The sequence below is a fragment of the Rhineura floridana genome, chromosome 6, assembly GCF_030035675.1.
Source record: "Rhineura floridana isolate rRhiFlo1 chromosome 6, rRhiFlo1.hap2, whole genome shotgun sequence".
NCBI classification, from domain to species: domain Eukaryota; kingdom Metazoa; phylum Chordata; class Lepidosauria; order Squamata; family Rhineuridae; genus Rhineura; species Rhineura floridana.
Genome location: NC_084485.1, coordinates 93,928,507 through 93,949,586, shown reverse-complemented (window position 1 = coordinate 93,949,586; position 21,080 = coordinate 93,928,507). Strand labels below are relative to the sequence as shown.

Here is a 21,080-nt window from a genome sequence, read left to right as displayed (position 1 = left end):
AATTTATAATGCTGCTTTAAAAATCTGAAGAAAAGGCTTTTTCTCTTCTTCCCTCACCTCCAGTTGGGGGAAGAAAGATATGACTAGGCTTCCCTTATTTCTGGTAAGGTGGCAGGAAAAAGGTGCATGGCAAACATATAGACAGTCTTGTAGGTTCCTCTTCAATCAAGCTTTCAGTAGATGGGGTGAAAGTGTCTGTGCTTGGCTTGTGCACAGGTTTGAGTGGTGCTGGCTTGGGAGGAAGGTTACTTCTTGGGACAGCAAAGATGGTTGTATGAGTTTTCCCTCTTCCCTTAGAGCCATTTTCAAGGAATGTTACACAGCTGGAATCTCTTAAAGTGGCTGCAAATGGCTGGGGGAAGTAAAAGGAAAACTAAGGGGTGGGGGAAGAAGGCAGATTTCCCCCCACCCAATACACCTCCTGATCAAGTGGCGGCAGTTTTTCTACTGGTTTCATCTCTGTATGCTTGCTGAAAAGGGAGTGAACTGGCTGTTTAGTTGCATTAGTATAGAAATGACTATTTTTGTATGATTAGGATTGTTCCATTTGTAATACAAGAGCACCTATTGGGATCCCAAGGTGCAGCACTAAGGCAGCACTTCTTGTCTCAGTAGTTTTTGGGTGTGAAATGATGGTAGTAAAAATAGAAAGGACAAACTCTTCTGCCAGTTTACTGCTTGTTTCTCTGCTGCTATGCCATCCTGGCAGGATGAGGGAAATGAGTTAGTTTTTTAAAAAACATTTTAAATAACAGGTTTTTAAAAATTACAAATTGTAAACAAAGGAAAAACATACGGGCAAATTAATGACTACACAATAGGAGAAATGAACCTGAACAACCAAATAGGATTCTTAATTACAAAGAATTCAATGAGTGTCAACATTACTTGGTATTTATTGATTGAGCTGTATTCAGGTGTGACCCATTGACATTTCTCAGGCATGGTATCAGGAGTCAATACTTCTGGTTTAAATAAGTTCTTAGAGATTCTTATTTGCTGTGCCAGTTTGTCCACGGTGAGATGGTCTCACAACTTTATGTACCAAGATTTTACAGTAAGTAGTTTTTGACCTTTCCAACATGTAGCTTTTTCCACTTTGACTACGGTCAAAAGACAAGAGAAGTAGTTGTTTGCGTAATGTTTCTGCTTGCTGCTCTGGGAAGATACCCATTAATGTTGCTCCAGGGTGAGTTGATTGTCCTGTGAAGGTATTTGCAACACCAAACACTTTTAATCCAGAAATCTAAATAACTGATCCCATGTGTGGGTAAGGATTCCAGGTTCATCCCAACCCTGCCAACATTAGTTAGATGTTAAACTGAAATGTTTGCATGCTGATTAGTGGTAAGGTGCTACTTGGATAGTATTTTAATACCAAGTTAATGTGTGCATTTCAGTGCATGTTATAATGTTACTGTTATTAACAAAATACCTCACCTGTTGGACCTGTAATAACTGATACCAGTACCTTAACTCTTGGAAATTGGTCATAAGTTGTTGAAGAGAAAGACTATGATTATAATTAGTTATGTCTATGAAGCAGAAGATTTATTTCTCTTTCCAGGGAATATAGATCCTCTGTCATTCAGCTAGGATGGTCAACAAATAATGTAAGGGGGAAATGTTTTATTTCAGACAAGCATGGCCAGTGTATAAGGGTTACTGATCTGATACACATTTCTAAGGAACATAGGCAAAATGAATCACATTCATTTTCATTGTTTTTGCATTTAACTTTTCCATTTCTACCCAATGGAAGTAAGTAGGAAGTCTGAATCATGTGAAATATTAAAACATCAAATTTGTGACTCCTAAGCTAAATTACCCTTTCCTCTGTGTGTATGCAAAACTCTCTCCCCCCCCCACACACACAGAGCAAGATTTTCTGTCATTCCATAGTAATTGTTCAGAAGGGTCTGCATTTTCTTAATCGGAAAAACAGTTGCAATCTCAAGAAGAATTTGAAATAGTTAATTTAACTTAGGGAGGAGAACCATTTTTGTGGCAATGGTTTTGCCAAACCAAGACAAATTTTTTTTGTGTGCTTGGATGTCGCTTTCTAACCAAATTGTTTCAAACTTTTTCTTCTCAGCTGTGAAGAATGAAAATGTATTAATTAAGAGAAGTAAAGTTACTGCGGTCTGATAACAAACTTTTCTTGATGTTTAGTAGCTATAAAACAGGATTTGTTGAGAAGACGCAGCGTACTTGGTAGGCAGAGAATTTTTTTTGACGCATCTTTGCTGGTGAGATTTCAGGATGCTTAATGGAGACATATTGAGCCCTCTGTCTTTTCGTGGTCACTAATTCTTATAGAGACACGCACACCCTCATATTATATATCCTGTGGTATATGCCATCATGCTGGCATTTTCCCACATATAGCTGATCCTATAAAGTGAACCCTGTTGCTGCTAATATTCTATAAGTGATTTTTGAGACATGGTATGTTTGAATCTACTGGTAAATTGTAGGTTGCCTTGCCAGGGAGTTGTACAGCTATTCCCAATGGGCAGAGGGAGCAGGGCCACACAAGAACTTTACTATGATTCTGTTTACAGTTTTGCAAGGTCCAATCCTATACATGTCTATTCAGAAATAAGACCCATGTTCATCATTCATTCATTGGCGATCACTCGTGGCCGAGTAAGATTGTCTTCCAAGGTAAGGTCTTTAACGGTGGGTCCGTGACTGTGGAGGCCAATTCTGGATCCACACAGCCTCCCACAGTGAGGACATAGGTTTCCAGATGGAAGATGGTCACGATGAGGATTTGCTTGACGTGCCTTCTGCTTAGCTTGTTTGTCCCTTTCACCCTGTACTCTTGCTTCTTCAAAGTCCATAGCACCTTTGATAATGGCCGACCTCCAATTGGGATGCTCACGGGCCAAAGCTTCCCAGTTCTCGATGCTTATGTTACTTTTTTTAGATTAGCTTTGAGAACATCTTTAAACCTCTTTTGCTGTCCACCGATACTCCGTTTTCCATCCTTAAGTTGGGAGTAAAGTAGCTGCTTTGGAAGACGGTGATCAGGCATTCGAACAACATGGCCGGTCCAGCAAAGTTGATTTTGGGGGATCATTGTTTCAACACTGGTGGTCTTTGCTTCTTCCAATACGCTAACATTAGTCCACCTATCTTCCCAAGTAATTTGCAGAATTTTCCGGAGGTAGTGTTGGTGGAATCTTTCAAGAAGTTGGGAGTGGCATTTATAGATGGTCCATGTTTCACAGGCGTACAGTAAGGTCAGTAGTACAATGGCTTTGTAAATAAGCATTTTGGTCTCCCTGCGAATATCCCGATCCTCGAACACTCTACGCTTCATTTGGGAGAATGTGGCACTCGCATAGCTCAGACGATGCTGAATTTCAGCGTGGGTGTCAGCTTTTACAGAGAGATGGCTGCCAAGATAAGAAAAGTGATTGACATTCTCCAGCGTTGCACCATTAAGCTGGATTGATGGTGCTACAGAGGGATTGGTTTGCACTCGCTGATGAAGCACTTTGGTTTTTTTGATGTTAACCACAGGGCTGTGGAGTCGGACTCGTGGAGTCGGAGTCAGGAGCAATTTTGGGTGGAGTCGGAGTCTGTAGAAATGTACCGACTCCGATTCCGACTCCTTCATAAATGGCAAATGTATATTAACTAGTAATAACACATTTACTGTAGTAAAATGGTAGCACAAGGCATTTCATCACCACCACACGAATCCAGAGCTTGGAACAGTTACTTTTTTAAACTACAACTCCCATCAGCCCCAGGGATTGGGCTTGTGGGTGTTGTAGTTCAAAAAAGTAACTTTTCCAAGCTCTGGATTCACGTGGTGGTGATGAAATGCCTTATGCTACCATTTTACTACAGTAAATGTGTTATTACTAGTTAATATACATTTGCCATTTATGAAGGAGTCAGAGTCAGACAGTAGAAAAATAGAGGAGTCGGAGTCGAAGGTCTGGTGTACCGACTCCACAGCCCTGGTTAAGCGAGAGGCCAAGCTTTTCATATGCTTGTGCAAAGACATTTAGGATAGTTTGAAGATCTTCCTCTGACTGTGCGGAGACTGCATTATCATCAGCATATTGAAGTTCTATGACAGAGGTTGTAATTACCTTACTTTTTGCTTTCAGCCTACTGAGATAAAAAAGCTTTCCATCTGTTTGATATGTGATTTCCATGCCAGTGGGAAGTTTCCCCTCAACAAGGTATAGAATCATGGCGATAAAAATAGCATATAAGGTCGGAGCAATGACACATCCCTGTTTGATGCCTGATCCCACTTTGAATGGATCACTTTGAGAGCCATTGTTATCCAAAATTGTTGCTGTCATGTTGTCATGGAGGAGTTGCAAAATATTCACAAATTTATCAGGGCATCCAATTTTCAGAAGCATGGTCCAGAGAGCAGTTTGATTTACAGTATCGAAGGCCTTAGTCAGATCAATAAACGCCATATACAGAGGTCGGTTTTGCTCCCTGCAGTTTTCTTGAAGCTGTTGTGCAGTGAAGATCATGTCTACTGTACCCCTGGAAGGGCAGAAACCATTTTGGGATTCAGGGAGGATGTCTTCTAAGATAGGTAGGAGGCAATTCGCGAGAATCCTTGCAAGGATTTTACCTGTGGTAGCAAGAAGAGAGATGCCTCAGTAGTTCCCACAATCCGTTTTATCACCCTTCTTGAAAAGAGTGATAATTATGGCATCCCTAAAGTCTTCCGGGATCTCTTCCCTGATCCACATTTTTTCGATGAGCTTATGAAGTTGTTGTGTAAGTTCAGGCCCACCTTCTTTAAAGACTTCAGCAGGAATCCCATCAGGTCCACTGGCTTTGTTATTCTTCATTTGATTAATGGCTTTACTGACTTCATCCAAATTAGGGGATACTGCAAGGTCATCTCTAATTTGTTGTGGGATTTGCGAGAAGACCTCATCAGCCACAATAGAGTTACGATTAAGGAGGTTGTGGTAATGCTCTTTCCAATGCAGTGCAATAGACTCTTTGTCCTTTAGAAGTTTGGTACCATCTATTGAACATAAGGGATTTGTAGAATAATTTGTTGGTCCGTCAATGGCCTTTGTGGCATTAAAAAAGCCCCTTGCATTGTGCACATCTGCAAAGTGCTGGATTTCTTGAACTTTCTTTATACACCAGGCGTTCTTAAGTTCTCTAGTTCTTTGGACCTCAGCCTTTGCACTGGCATAGATTTTTTTCTTAGCAGCACAGTTAATGTCTTTTTGCCATATCTGGAAGGCTTTCCTTTTCTTGTCAATGATATGTTCAGTCTCACTATCATTCTCATCACGTTTTCAGGGAGTTCCATAGGTAGATGTTTCTTGAGAGTTGTTTGAAAGCAAGCTCGCTTAATAGGATCTTGAAGGGCGTGGGTGTTCATTTTATGCCTTGGTCTTCTTCCTTGGAGCCTACTTTGAGGAACAATATTAATGGCCATAGTGGATCGAATTAATCAGTGGTCTGTCCAGCAGTCATCAGCTGTCATCAGCACTCGTCATGGCCTATGTGACTCGCTGTTAGGTAATTGTGTATAGGATTGCAGCCTTAGTTAACTTACTCTGGACAGTATTCAGAACAGATGAGATTCTCTTGGTGAGCTTCAGTGAATTTTTGGAACTATCCCTTTTGAGAATATAAAACGTAAGATAAACTTTCATATTTAATTTCATGTGATATTTTTCCATACAGGTATTTCTTTGTATACATTCCTACCTTGGGCTTAGTAGAATGTTCTGCTTTCAGATCAGAGGTTGGAACACACACATCAACATTGGCAGAACTCATCTTAATATTTAAGAATAACTTCTGTAAACTGAGAAAAGTAGTAGCTGCAAAAGGACTACAACAGGGATGAAGAATCTGTGGCCATCCAGAAGTTGCTGGAATAGAACTCATCATCCTTGGCGATTCCTATGCCTGGGGCTGATTGGAATTGCCTAACAACAGCTGGAGGGCCAAAGGCTCCTCAACATGGGGCTACAAAGAGAGCATGTAGACTATTAAACTTGTAATAACTATAATATTCTCCACACACCCACATTTTCTTCTTATTAAAAATAAGTAATTTGGAAGAGTATTTTGCCATCAGTATTTTGCCCTCAGTGGTGCATCTTGAGGGAAGGACTGTTTATCTTCCTTCTGCTAGCTTACTGCCACATTCAGAGCACAACTGGGAAACATGCAGTTTGTGCACACATGGTTTAATGCAGTGGTTCTCAATCTTTATGAGTACAGGACCGCCTTTTTAAGTTAAAAAAAATTCTTCCCCCCACCCTCCCACTAATTGTAATTTTAGCCTAATTTTAAAAAATGGTACTTGGCAAAATCACAACTCCAAAAATCCCTTTCCATAAAAAGCTCCCTGCAGACAGAAGGTGTTGCGTTCTTTTCTTAATGCAAAGGTTCATCAAATTGGTATTCCACTCCCCCCCACACACACACACATAGTCTGAAGATGTACAGTCCTGTCTCCCAACACCAGTAGGTTACAGTGTTGGACTGAGATCCAGGCTCAAATCCCCACCCAGCCATGAAGTCCACTGGGTGATCTTGGGCCAGAGACAGTCTCTCAGCCTGACCTATCTCACAGGGTTGGTGTAAGGATAAAATGAAATGGGGGGAACCACGTGACCACCTTGAGCAACTTGGAGGAAAGGTGGGATATAAATGCAATAATAATTAAATAAATACATTTGAGCTGCAGTATTGAACTCCAGTGTCTCCCAACCTGCTGACCTTTTAAATCATCATCATCATCAAGAAGCAGCAATGTAGTTATGGTGGAGAAGCTAGATTGTGAAGACAAAAGGGTAGATAGATTGAGGAGGGGGGTTAGTGCGTTTACGCCTTGAGATGATAATCAGAACTGATGACTTGGTTATCATGCACTTGGGGAATGAGAGCGGAGCAGAAGACAGATCAGTGCACACACGCACACACACTTGCCCCTCCTGCAAGCACCTGCAGGCATTCATGCATTTGGACACGTGGGAGGGGGGAAGCCCTCAACTGCTGCAACATCTTGGAGAGAGAGGTGAGGGGGCGGAATATAGGTGGAAGAAAGGGGGGACGCTGGCACACATACACAGCCTCAGAGATGGGGGCGAGAAAGTCCTGAGCTTTCTCACTGCTTGTTGGCTCCGTCTGGGCCAAAGGCGAGATCTGGACGGCCTTGCAAATAAGAATAATTTTTAAAAGGAGATAGCAGTGATTCAGGAGCCAAGAAAGGCAGGCAGGCTGGCTGCCAGGAAGGAAGGAGGAAAGCAACCTTTCCTTGCAGCCTTGCTTCTTTTTGCTTCACGAAAAGCCCTATCGTTCTGAGTAAGGGCATCATCAGCGGAAGCAGTGCTAGGAGACCAAAGTCGGTGATAATATTCCCCTCTTCTTCCTGGTAGCACCACCCTCAGCCTCCTTTGGCATCTGCCACATGTTTTATAGGCAGATACCTGCTCTTGGCGTGCCTGAAAGATGCTATGTCGCTTCTCATTTGGAGCAAGAGGGAGGTGTCGTCTGCAGCAGCAGTGTGGAGCAGACAGCGTCCAGGATGTGAAGACTTTTTTAAAAAAATTAATAGATAATCAATTTCTTTACTGTTCGTGGCCCCCTCTGGATTATTTTGTGGCCCTCCTGGGGGTCACGGCCCCCAGGTTGGGAACCACTGGTTTAGTGTATAAAGATGAACTGCAGCAAGCCTTGAGTTTGCATGCTTCCCCCTCCCCTCTCCTAGAATCATAGAATAGAATCATAGAATCATAGAGTTGGAAGGGGCCTTGTAGGCCATCGAGTCCAACCCCCTGCTCACAGCAGGAAATCCACAGCTAGAGCATCTCCCACAGATAGCTGTCCAGCCTCTGCTTGAAGACATCCAGCGAAGGGGATCCCACCACCTCCCTAGGCAGTCGGTTCCATTGCCGAACTGCCCTTACTGTCAAGAAGTTCCTTCTAATGTCCAATTTGAATCTATGCTCCTGCAACTTAAAACCATTAGACCTAGTCCTACCCTCTGGTGCAGCCACATGGAGAAAATTGGTAGCTTCTACAACCACAGTTTAGGGTTATGACACAACACTAAACTGTGGTTGATCTTTACTGTGGTTAGTTGAGACAAGCCATCTTTATAAGCCATGTTTTGAAGATGCCTTGTTTCCACTAATCATAGTTAAGACTAACAGTAGTTTGTTAAGATGCAGACATCATAACAGCCTGTGATTAGTTTCAAGTGAAAGCTTCCAATCTCTTCATGGCCATGCCAGAGAAGGGAGCAGAGTACACGAGCCTGAGCCTCATTGCGGCTTACTCTCATAATGCCAAATCATGGTTTAATGCGGTGTGCAAGTACAATACAGTCATGAGCCAGTTAAGGGCATAAGAATCTGTCATTAAAAAAAGTCAAGACTACATCAGATTTTTAGTTCCATGAGTGAAAGGCTGAAGTGGCGTGATGGTTTAGAAATGGCAAATTGAATTTTATTTCCTTTGTCTTGCTGTTGTTGAATTATGTGCTATCTTCAGTTGTAAAATGACAGTCTATCCTTTCATCTGTGGCTTTTGTTTCATGCCTTTCCTGCATGTCCCAAATATTTTCCCCTTGGCATGTATGTTTTTCCCCTTGGAAAATAGGGAATGAATGAATAAACGTTAATAGTAATGCTGACTAGATATAAGTATGATGGTGGCGAGATAATGCTTGGTAAAGTCTTGACTTGGGTCACATTCACACCATATATTTATTCCACTATTATTCTACTTTGAACAGTCATGGCTTCCCCCAGAGAACTCTGGGAACTGTAATTTAAGAATACTGAGAGTTGTTAGGAGACTCCTATTTCCTTCACAGAGCTACAATTTACAGAAAGATTTAACAGCCAGACCCTTTTCCCAGAATTGTAGCTCTATCTGGGAATTGTAGGAATTGTAGCTCTATCTGGGAAACAGATGTCTCCTAACAACTCTCAGCACTCTTCTCAGGATTCTTTGGGGGAAGCCAAGACTGTTTAAAGTGGAATAATAGTGGAATAAATGTATGGCGTAAATGTGGTCTTGGTTTAGTAAAAGTGAAAAAACCAAATTTGTTCATTGGGCAGAACCAACTGGACCAAGAAAAGAAGAAACGTTTTCCATTATTTATATTTGAACTAGGAAACTGCTGGAGACAAGTAAAGGGTGTTTTTTTTAAATTACTTGTTCAGTTAGTGTAATTCCAGATATGATTAAGAAATTATACTGGGGTCTATTAATGGGAAAGCCTTTTCCCCCAAATCCCATATAAACCTCATAAAATAGTGCCAAAGATCAAATGAGGACATTGACTGAAGCCTGTGCATCTATTTGGTCACTTAGAAATCCAGGGAATTAAAGTAAAGGTCAGAATTTCTGGGAGGAGAAGGAAACTTGAGTGCCAGTGTGGTGGAGTGGCCAGAATGTTGGCTCTGAATGTGAGGAAACTCATATTTAGATTCCCTGCTCAGCTATGAAGCTTACTGGGTGGCCTAGTTAGGCCTACCTCACAACCTACCTTGTAGGGTGGTTTGAAGCTAAAAGTGTGCTCTGTGCTTCATTTGGAGGAAGGAAAGGATACAAGGTAACAAATGGATGATACTTCTTTATTTGTTTTGCTTTACTTTAAATACTCAGTATAACATGTCATGTTTTATGGAGCAGAATTAATCATTTCAGGCTTCTGATACATTGAGATTGCAGATTGTGGTTAATGTATTTCTTCATCGGAAGGGATGGAAGTTTGAGTGTGTGTGTGTGTGTGTGTTTTGGTTGAAATGGATGTTCTTGAGGTATAAGCTGTGTTCAGGCCTGTTTAAAAGTGGTTATGGGGACAGGGGTGCGTGTGCAAGCCCTGCCCCAATGTCCCTGCATATACTATTCCAACCTTACTGTGATGAGCAGGAAGGATCTTGCAGGGGACTTTTACTCACATTTGCTTGAATATAAGTAGAACGTTAAACACAGGGAAGGTTAGGAACTGAATGGGCAGGGTCAGTGTGGGGTGGGGCTTTCATATATGCCCCTTCCTCCGGTCCATGGATGCATATTCACATGTTCAGGCAAGTGCCTAAACATGCATGCCTATGACGTCAGCAACTATCACTTAAAATTGTGAGTTTAAAACTTAAACTTAGAAGAGGGAGGGAGATGGCTGAAGCTTCATTATTCCTGAATTAGGCTGTATGAATAATCATGTTGTGCACTGAACAAGAGCCCAGGCACTGAGGCATTGGAGTGTGTTTCTGCACACACTACAGCTAGGCTTCTGCTCCAAATAATAGGAGGTTGCCATCTTCTTTGACAGTGAGTAACTTCAGGACTGTATCATGATTGTTTAGTTTTGAAACCTGCTTTGTAATTTCCATTGAAGCCCCTTAAAAGTGGGTATTGCACAAATTTACTTGGTGACAGAACCAGATTTCCAACTGCACGCTAATCTGAATGACAGCCATTGGCATTCTTCCAATACAGAGGCTTTGATTTCCATTGGGTAGGCTTGATGATGATTATATTGGTTATGGATCCAATATGGATCTAATTGATGGATCCATGAGATGTGTGTTGACTTCTTTTTCAGCTGACCTGAAATTAGTGTTTATCTGTAACATGTTTTTTTGTTTTGTACAGAGTGCAGCTGCAGCGCCAAGTCCGGTACTTGGAAACATTCCTCCAAATGACGGAATGCCAGGGGGACCCATTCCTCCAGGTTTCTTTCAGGTAAGAATTGGATCTCCTGACTTTTGTTGCTATTTACTGCATGCATGTGCATGAATGGATTCTTAAGCAGCTTATAGACAAATCATAGTTTCAAAGACGCTTTTCAAATAAAACAGCCAGCAATACCTAATTAGTTGTAACGTTCTGTGAGGTTTCCCTTAACCTTTGTTTTTGCAGTGTGTGTGCGTGTGCGTTAGATTTCTCTGGTCTGGAAAACAAGGTTTGTTGTTCTTCTTTTTTAACAATTCAATATTTTCCAAAACTGCTTTAAAAGATTCTTTATTTATTGGTCGTGACTGGCTTGTGTGTAATTCAAAACGTTCAGGATTTAGACTCTCCTTTCCCTTTTGGTTAACCACTCGATTTTTTCCAACTGCCATCACTGAATTCTCTTAGCGAAACCAGTTTAAGCTTTAGCCACAGACAGAACCACATCCAGCCTGGGCCAATACTGCAGCATGTTGGCAATGAGGGAGAAACCCAGCCTTACAGTTCTGTCTGTTGGAGTTGAGATCATTTTCTCCTGAATTTCCCTTCTCATAGCAAAGTTTACCTTTAGCCACATTTGCTCTCCATGTCATAGATTTGCGAGTGACAGAAATGTAAGTTTAACACTAAACAGACGTAGGAGGTTAACAGTGATTTTGAACAATCAGGATTTTCAACAGGTTTTAATTCTCTAAACTGTCTCATCTCTGTGTTATAGTTGGACAAATTGTGCCACACAGAAGGGCCGTGTTGGAGACTTTGCAAGCTGCAGGATGCAGTTAATTTTCATTTTTCAAGGAACTTGTCACTATTTTGCCTCCCCCCAACTCCTTTGTTTATAGATACAGAGGATTTTCACCACTTATATGATCTAATTTTGAAGTTGCTAACTCCCAATATTTGTGAACTTCAGGCAACTCTTTAAAAATAAAAAATAAAGCAGTAGGCTTAGAAATCATCATCTCAGAAGTACAGTAGGACCCTACTTCTCGGCACCCTACTTTTCGGTGTTCCGTTAATATGGCGCCAGCAGGGCGATCAGCTGGAGGGGTGGCTAGAGCACTACAGCTGATCTCCTCCTCTTCTGGCACGATCAGACTCCCATGCTCGAGCTGATCGCACCAGAGGAGGGGAAGATCAGCTGTAGAGCACTACAACTGATCTCCTCCTCTTCTGGCACGATCAGACTCCCATGCTCGAGCTGATCGCACCAGAGGAGGGGAAGATCAGCTGTAGAGCACTACAGCTGATCTCCTCCTCTTCTGGTGCAATCAGACTCCCGCGCTTCAGCTGATCACGCCAGAGGAGGGGAAGATCAGCTGTAGTCACTACAGCTGATTTTCTCCTCCTCCGGCACGATCAGTGGATTAGGTTCCAGACCCCTGCACTACAGCTGATCCGCTTTTCGGTGGTTTTTGCTTTTCTGCGGGGGTCTGGAACCTAACCTGCCTTATGAGTGGGGCCCTACTGTAGTAAGATTAGTTTGTTGCCATTTTATTTCTTGTAACCAAGCATAATGTTGCTAGCATGTCTTCATGTTCATCTGTGTAACCATGTGGGGCAGAATCCTGCCCTTTTAAATTGGGATAATCATCCTAATGAGAGACTATGGTAAATAAAATGGACACATAGCTCATAAGCCATAGGTTAGCTGCCATGCTTGGTTATTGGTAGTCATGATTTTAATTTTACTATAACAGAACTACGTATCAACACGAGTCCTTTCCTAAAAGAGATAAATATTGGATGTAGTCTGGACATTTGTTTTACCTTATTTGAGTTATTGGCTGTATGGAAGTAAAAGTATTGGGCAATGAATGGTTTTATCCATGCTGTATGGTCTCCATTAAGGTGTTAAAACTACTAATTTTGTAGCTAGCTTCTTAGACAGCTGTAATATATTTTTTAAAAAGAATAATAGCTTTATAGGACATGTGTGCACTTAGAAAAAGAGAATCTATTGGTTCTGAGGTACTAAAACAAATGTAAGTGGGATTTTGATGTTGGTGGAAATGAAAGATGTGAGATGGTAACATTTGCCAGCAACCCAAGTTTTGTATGCCTTTGGTACAACATGTGGTGGTATCAGGATTTTTATTTCAGTCTGTTTGATGGAAAGAATCCTCTTTTGCCAATGTATTTCAGAGGATTTGTTCGTGGGCATGTATTCTAAACTTTATAGCACTGGGTGAAGTTAAACAGTTCAGCAAGCTGATAGTGTGCTTTCCCTTTAAGCAGTAACTCAGTTGGACAACATTGGCTATTTTGATTTTGGATGAGCTTATTATTTTATTTATTTACTACAAGTATTTATAATCTACCTCTGGCTGAAGGTCCCAGGACCAAAATATGCACAGTCTAAACCAAAAAGTAAACAATAAGATTACAACAATATAAAACAAAATACAGAATTCAGTGATAAATAAAACGAGCAGCAGTGACAGACTTTCAAATGCCCAGTGCACCTCACCCCTCCACAAAAGCCTTTGCAAAGAGGTGCACCTTTACCTGCTGACAAAAAGGCATCAATGTTATGGTGAGAGCCATCTCAGAGGAGAGGTCATTCCAAAGGCGAGGGGCCACCAAAACAAATGTCCTGTTAAGAATCCATAGACATATCTCTCCCACATAGCTGACACAAGTTTCCCTGTCGTTATTTGCCACACATTTTGGACTTAGGACTATTTTAACCCGTTGAGCAACCCTGCTGCAGACTTTGTGCTTTGCTAACTATGGTGAAGGTGCACCTCTTTGCATATTCTTTTGTGGAGGGCAAGGTGCATTGGGCATTTGAAAGAAAGTCTGTCACTGCTGCTGGTTTTATTATCATTGAATTCTGTTTTATATTGTTGTAATCTTATTGTTTACCCTTAAAGGCCTTTCAACCTATAACTCTTAGGATTTCTGTAGCTGAATTGAATGGATGTAAGGAACAAGATATAGATAACCTCTAAAAAGAACCATATGTCCCCACTTCATTAGCCTTTTGGATTGCCTGTATAGGCAAACTTCAGGCTAAAAAAATCACATCTACAGGAATGGACTACAATATGAATATGTACTATACTTTGCCTTATGGCTTGATACATTTCAGCCATTCTATATATGAATATATATATATTTTTTAATTTAATTTCTGTGTCGCCTATCTGGCCAAAGGCCACTCTAGGCGACGTACAAAACAGTTAAAACACAATGAGATAAAATATTGGTGTAGTTTGACAGTATTCTTCCTCTTGGCTACAGTGGAAAACTCAAGGAGAACTGAAATTGTGATGCCAGGTTGTATAATGTAGGATCTTTGCCCTCTAGTGATAGTTGGACAGTCTACTCAGTGGGATTGCTCCTTCTCTTGGCAGCAGTTGGGATCTACCTTAAAACAACAAGATCAGCTACAAGGATGGAGTTCTTTATGCCTAGACCTGTCCTGTGTCAGTGGCAGGAAGCAAGAGTTCTTATGGAGCTCTTGATAAAGGAGATCCACCAGCCACTCAATTTTAAAGGGTTACATTAAAGCAGGGATGGGGAACCTCAGGCCCCAGGCCCAAATGTGGCCATGCTGTCTGGCCCCTGGGATTCTCTCCAGTCCACACAACCCTCATTGCTCGGCTCTGCAGATTCCTTAGGTGCTTTTGCCTAGCTGGAATGTGCCCTTGAACTGTGATTATGCCTCTTGCTTCCTGGATGTAGGGTGGAGAGAGGTGTGTAGAAACATCTGGCTTTTGCATGGCTGGAATGTAGCCTACTGTACAAAGATAAGAGTCACATCCATTACTCTACCCACTTTTATACCTCTGGTCCATCCATCACTGGCATGTGGTCTCCAGAAGAGTGTTCATGAGGAAACTCAGCCCTCAGAATTAAAAATGTTCCCCACCCCAGCATTACAGATTTCTCTCTTCCAGCAGCAGGGCAGCACTGGATAAGGTGACAAAATGAGATTTCCAGGCATTGGATCACCTCACCCTTCATAGTAAATAGTGAGGAAGAATTTGAAAGAGTCAAGAGAGTCATCCCATAGGGGCAGCAAAAGAGAATGGGAAGGGTTGTAAAAGCTTTTTTGGAACCTGAAGATGTTAAGAGTTGGAAAAGTGAAGGTCATAGACCATAGAGAGAGATGGGGGGGGGAGGCAAGGTCAATAAATGGTCAAGGACAACAGATGAATTTCTGTATACATGCTGACCCAACAGTATGCTCACAATTATGCAGAAAAGGAATCCGCAAACTCTGTTGTTCACACATCATATTAAAACAAGGGTTGCCAACCTTGGCTTGCTGTGACATCAAAACCAGGCCAATATGGCCCTTTCCAAGTTGAGAAATATATTGTTTGAAATTCTGTAATTGTAACTATGGCAAGACAAAGAGCAACAGGTCTTGTCTTTGGCCCCAGGTCAAGCAGGTCTGCAGACAAATGACAGAGGATACAACTATAACGGTCTGTGTATCTCATTTGCAGTTTCCAAGAGAGAAATCACATGGGAAATCTTTTTAAAAAGAAAAGTCAGAAGTTTTTAAAGCTTACCAGATCAAAATACGAAAAAGCCAGGAATAAGCTGATTTGAGGGGAAAACAAACAAGTTCACATTTTACTACCTTGTCCCATATTCTAAAGTCACAAATGCAGGGTTTCAAATGGTAGAGCTCAGAGCCAGGCACTCTCAGTGGTCTCCCTGCTGTCCCTTCCCCCACACAGCCTAGGTGTTGGTAGTGGAGGCTGCTTTTTTCCTTGCTTCCAGATGGAAAAGGTAAGTGAATGGGAAGTGAAGAAGTTCAGCAGCCACCAGGGAGTGGTCACTTGCTTGCCTCCCTGCCCCCCCCCACCCCCGAACAGGGTAGGCTGCTAGGTGACTGGCTGGTGTAGCTCCTTATAACATAGGCCACTTCAGGACACTGTCAGAGATCAGTAGTGGACTCCTTGCCAGACCCTGGCAAGTGCCCCAAAGTGCCAACTGCAGATACTGGGCCTCCCTTCGCAACTGCCTGCACCTTCATAATGTAGGCTTCAGAGCAGTAAGTGACTGTTTACATTTCCTAAAGGTGCACGAGTGTTGTCCTTTATATTATGGCCAGGTTTATGGTCTAAGGTGGGCTGAAAGGAAAAGATTCAGACTCCTTTTGCCCATCCCTGCTCCAGAGGGAAAGGGGGTTTGAAAAATTAGCTTATGTACATGCTTGAGTAGCTTAGTAATGTTCAGTTACCATAGGTATTCTTACAGACTCTGTGTGTGTGTGTGTGTGTGTGGTTATTGCTGTATACTTGGTGGCTATGTGTTTTCCTACTGAATTTTGAACTCTGTGTGTAGCATTTTGAAAATCTCTCTGATGAAATGGAAAGTTGAACATAAATCAATGTCTGTTGCTGTGTTAGCTATGCATCAGCAGTTAGTGAGGGATGCACCATAACAAAGCACTATCAAGTTTGTGTTCCTACACTGCCCCCTAATGCATTGAGACCTTGGAAACCAGCAGATGATGGTGTTCCTGAGTGCTTTTGTATTTTTTTTAAAGCTTTGACTCCCTGCATTTTTCCATGCTAACAAACTAAATTTGTTTATTAGTTTGTAATCTTTTTGGTAAACCAGAAATGAAATTAATAGAGGGGAACGGTAAGGTTAAGAGCTGAAAATTGCATAAGCCCGATTTCCTACATGGATATAGATCACTCCCATGTTGGAAACGACATTCAGGCAAGTACATGTAATTACATATGATGTGTGTGTAGTTGTCATTCACCATGGGAATGTGCCATCAATTGGTGTTTCCTGCCATGTATATACATACTGAAATGGACAAGTGTGTTTCATACCTGAATGAAATTCAGTTTCTTCTATGGGAATGATACTAAGGTTGGAAATTCATTTTGAGTGGCTGTTCTTGCTTGCAATTTTCAAGTTGTCTGTCTTTACTATTTTGAAAGCCTTGCTTTATCAATCAAGTTTCACATACATCATTTTAAAATGATGGCTGGCTTGCCCTGACTTAAGGACCTGATGTGCAGAGAATAATTTGTTTTTGAGGCTCTAAATATTGTTTATTTCAGTTTAAGTGTGTGCATCTTTTAGCTTTTTCGACACACCTGACTCCATTATAATAATGATAATAAAATGAGATTTCAGTCCTTGCTATTCAACAAATACTTGACAATTTGTTGCAGTATCTTAAGCGAGGGAGGAACACAAAAATGTTGGTGCAGATGAACAGAATTTGGGACTGTGTGTTTCCAACCTCTCCTACATAAACACTTCGCTGCTCATTCCATGTCAGTGCTATTGACAAATGTTTACCATCGTCATATACCAGCATTTCTTTTCTTGCCACAGTGACTATGTATACTTCTCTGTTTGACAGTTCTAACTGGAAGGAGAGATGGTTGTTTTCCCAAACTACAATTCAACATAAAAGTTTTCCATTTTAGGCTTTAGGGGCTTTCAGACCCAATGAAAAAGTCCTCCTTATTTACTGTGATGTCACACATTTGCACTGGGTTTTCAGTTCTTTTCTGGTGGTTGCCACAAAGGATGTTTGAAGCCTTTCAGTAAATTCCCAGGTGATATCCCAGAATGCTGTAGGGTTGCAGAAGAAAAACAGGAATGTTTTTAGCACTTCTGTTCTTGTATGCATGGCTGCTTAGAATACTGAAAATGGAAAGAGTAGGGAGCAGCGACAGATCTTTTGTATTATGAGGGGCATAGCTATACCTATATTTGTATGTTTCTGCCAGCTACTGCCATGAGGACTCTTCATGTATTTGGGGGCAAAGCTCAGAAAATTATGGTTGCCTGCATGGAGTGTTGCCACATAGAGGGATTTTTTAAATGCAAATTTTTAATTGGCCCTGACTGACTTGGATTGCTGCCAACAATTAATGTTGAATAAGAGCCCAATCAGAGATGCATGCATGGGGTCTGTCAGGAAAACCACCTCTTCAGACTGTAAGTAGCTTGCTCTGTGAAAGTAGTATGGCTTGAGAGACAAGCCTTTTTTATTATTGGCTTTGGAAACATGGCTTTCTGAGGTTTGAGTAGTGTATGGAACGTAAGCAACATACTATAAATCCAAACAATGAAAGATTTAGCATTCTCTTCAAAGGTTAGGGTTCAAGGATGCCAATAAATCAGTTTCCAAAGTACAAGCAACTATGTATGTACCCAAATAAAAATATGATGAAACAGGGTTCAACGTAACAAAAAATCAATAAGATTTCTTTAAATGCTTTTACGGTGAAATCCTATACACGTATGTTTACAGAGAACTAGGTCCTTTTGTGTTCAAGCAAGTATGCAACCTCACGCTAGTAACTGTGGAACTTAACTGTGCAATGTCTACTTGAAAATAAGCCCCACTGAGTTCAGTGAGACTTACTCCCAAATAAGTGAGTGTGTGATTGTAGCCTTACTCCCTACAAAATGTATTTCGGGTTGCAAACTCTGCTTTAAATAAATAAATAAATAAATAAATGGCTCCTCACTCTGCAAGAGTCACCCTGGGCAATCAAAAAGAGAAATGGGATGAAGAATCTAAGTTTTCTTTTAAGAAACAGAAAAAAGCAGAGGCAGCCAATAAAGATATTGCCTTTTGAATGTTTTATTTTAAGTGTCTTTGTTTTCCCTCTTCCCCACCAATGGCTGAAGACTCTCGCCTTGCTGCTTTCTCCCCCACTCTCTCTCCTCTCCCCCCCCACTTGCAAACTTACAAGGTGGCAGGAGAAATTTCCCTTTTTCTTTATATTTTTAAAAAAGAAATTACATTTAAGAGGTGGTGGGTTAGCACACTTAAAAATGAAGTGTCAGCCATGGCTCCAGCTGACTGCCATGTTCACTTTCCCATAATGCCTCTTGGCCCCATGAATGTGAAATGTTTTTTTAAAGGGGTAGAATGCAATGGCTACCAGTGTTAGCCCCTGAATGGCCATGCCAACCCAAGTGCTGATGTCAAGCCAGTTTGTTGAAAATGTTCCACCACCTGCCACTCTATAGGTGATTGTTTGAGGGGGCCCAGGTTGCAGGGTCCCAGACTTCAACCCTGAGGTCCAGCATAATAGAGCCACTGAAAACATCTGAGACTTGGTCAGCATTAGTGTTTTTTTCTGTCTGCAGTTGCTGTTTAATTAGCGCAGCTTAATTTTTTTGTTTGTGCTTTATTTGGCTTGCATCCATATAACCGACCTTTTTAACGAATGTGTCAGACAATGAGTCATATATTGTAGCATTCATTTTGTGTGCGTCAGTTGTGCATCCTAAGAGTCAGTGCAACACCCCTTCTCCTTGAATTTTGGGGGTCCAACTGCTAATTTTGTGGGAAAACCTAGCCAAGAAGGCATGCACCACCAGTAGCTTCTCTAGAGTAATAGGAAATGTGCTCAATATAGATTGAGAAAATATTGTCTGGACAGCATTACTTCCAGTCTGCCACTATACATTTTAGGAGGTAAGAATTTGAAGGAATGTGACTTGGTGACAGATTCATTCACAAACAATGAGGATGCTGTAGCAAGGCCCCTGATTTCGTATCCGGAGTTCTGTGCCGTTTTTGAAAGTTAGCCTTATTAAGTAAGAGTTTGTCTGCCACCATTGAGAGACCTTTTCAACAAGACTGCTGAGATTCACAAAGTTTCTCATTATCTCCTGGATTCTTAAGGTGAGAGTCAGGTGCAAAATGGCTTTGTTCTGAGCAAGGAGAAGAAAGCCAAGAAGTCCTAAGAAGAAATTGTAATGATTCAGTCCTGTCATGGTTGGCTTGCCTATGGAAAATTCAGATAAAATTAATCAACTGGTTTCTCAAACGTTTTAGTGAGACCAAATGTGGAATTTTGTTTGTTAAGGGTTTTCCTGTTGGTCTAGTTCAGTGCCCTCCAGATGTTTTGGATTACAACTCCCATCAGCCCCAACCAGCATGGCCAGTGATCAGGGATGATAGAAGTTGCAGTAAAAATATCTAGAGGGCACCAGCTGAGGAAGCCTGGTCTATTATTCCATGTTGTTTCTAATATCTGCTGGGGACACCCACCCATAATGCTCACTCAGCCAAGAGTCTCATCCTTTTGGTTTCTAATTTAAACTATGCACCACACAGGTTGAATATCTCAGTTCTTAAGAAGATGGTTGTCCCTGATTCCACTAAGCAAAGTTTATGTCTTATATTTGTTAGCAGCAGAGCAACCTATTTTACGGAATCCATCTACCAGCATGATGACTTTGTAGCCTAGGTCAACTTAATGAGATTTCCCCCAGTATTGTGGGTATCTGTTATTAGTTGAATGATCAGCTTGATGATTAAGGTATGATCAGCTGGATTCCATGAATGCCTTCTGTTTGCTGCCAGTTATATTCTAAACATGAAGCATGACAAAATAATAGAATTCTATATTTTCCTTTTAGTTTCCTATCATTTTGGAGTAATCTGAAATGTGCTTGTATTCCTAGTGTTGTGTATGTGGTGTGAGAGTAAAAGTAGAACATTAATCCTTTGGAAAGCAATGTAAGGGCCTGATGTTTTTTAATATTCATCTCACCTACTGCTAATGTTGTCATGATTAACTGTGGAGTTCTTAAGTAAGGGGGAGATAATGCTATCAGCTGGTATAGAAAATACCTCTTTAATCTTGGTTGTGTTTTTTCCTAGACTATAGAAGTCTCTTGAATACAACCCTCTGTTCTGTTATAAAGGATTCTAGAATTTCTCCAGCAAAGGATTTATTAGTTGTATAATTTTCTGCATTAGCATCTAAAAATATATATCATTTTAATAAGAGAGAGGGAAAGTGTTCTCCAATTTCAGATTTTTTAACTGTAGCAAATTAAATTTTTAATGCATTTTCTCTGGTTAGAATGTGTAGCAAATGAAAAGACAGAACATAATACTTTTTCAAAGTTTATGTTGCCAATATCTTGTTGGGTCAGTGCATGTACCTGTTTGGGGTGAGGACTGGTACATTTTAGTATTTTCATAAACTTCCTCAGCTGTGCTTGAAAATTTTATGGAAAGTTCCCCATTTGCCCCTAAAATGTGACCTATTGTGGTACAATTGCTTTTGAAGATATATATATAAATGTAGCCACAGGTGTGATTGTGACCTGTATGCTCCCTTTTTCCTTAATGGCAGTCATTTTAATAACTTTAAGTTGAGCTGCATACTTTAATTTAAAGTGACAATAACAAATAATATACAGATCTGTGGTATTTGTTAAAAGGATGTTCATGTATTTTTCTCTATATTCCCTCTAAGTTTACTAAAACCATCCATGCTGAAAGAAAAAGTCTAGGAAAAAATATTAGTAGCTAAATGATATGTGACTAAATAACATTGGTTGTGTGAATTTTTATTGGGGGGAAATGTAATTGAAAACCATCCCTCTGGTGG

At 41.0% G+C, this 21,080-nt stretch overlaps 1 protein-coding gene across 13 annotated transcripts in view; it reads left to right on the top strand.

Moving 5' to 3' along the window:
- Positions 1-21,080, top strand: part of SSBP3 (single stranded DNA binding protein 3) — a 244,673-nt gene that overhangs the window by 146,978 nt on the left and 76,615 nt on the right. For all 13 annotated transcript variants that reach the window (XM_061633088.1, XM_061633079.1, XM_061633083.1 and 10 more), the window contains exon 5: positions 10,639-10,728. In XM_061633088.1, the coding sequence (XP_061489072.1) occupies positions 10,639-10,728 (90 nt within the window). The remainder of the gene's footprint in view (positions 1-10,638; positions 10,729-21,080) is intronic.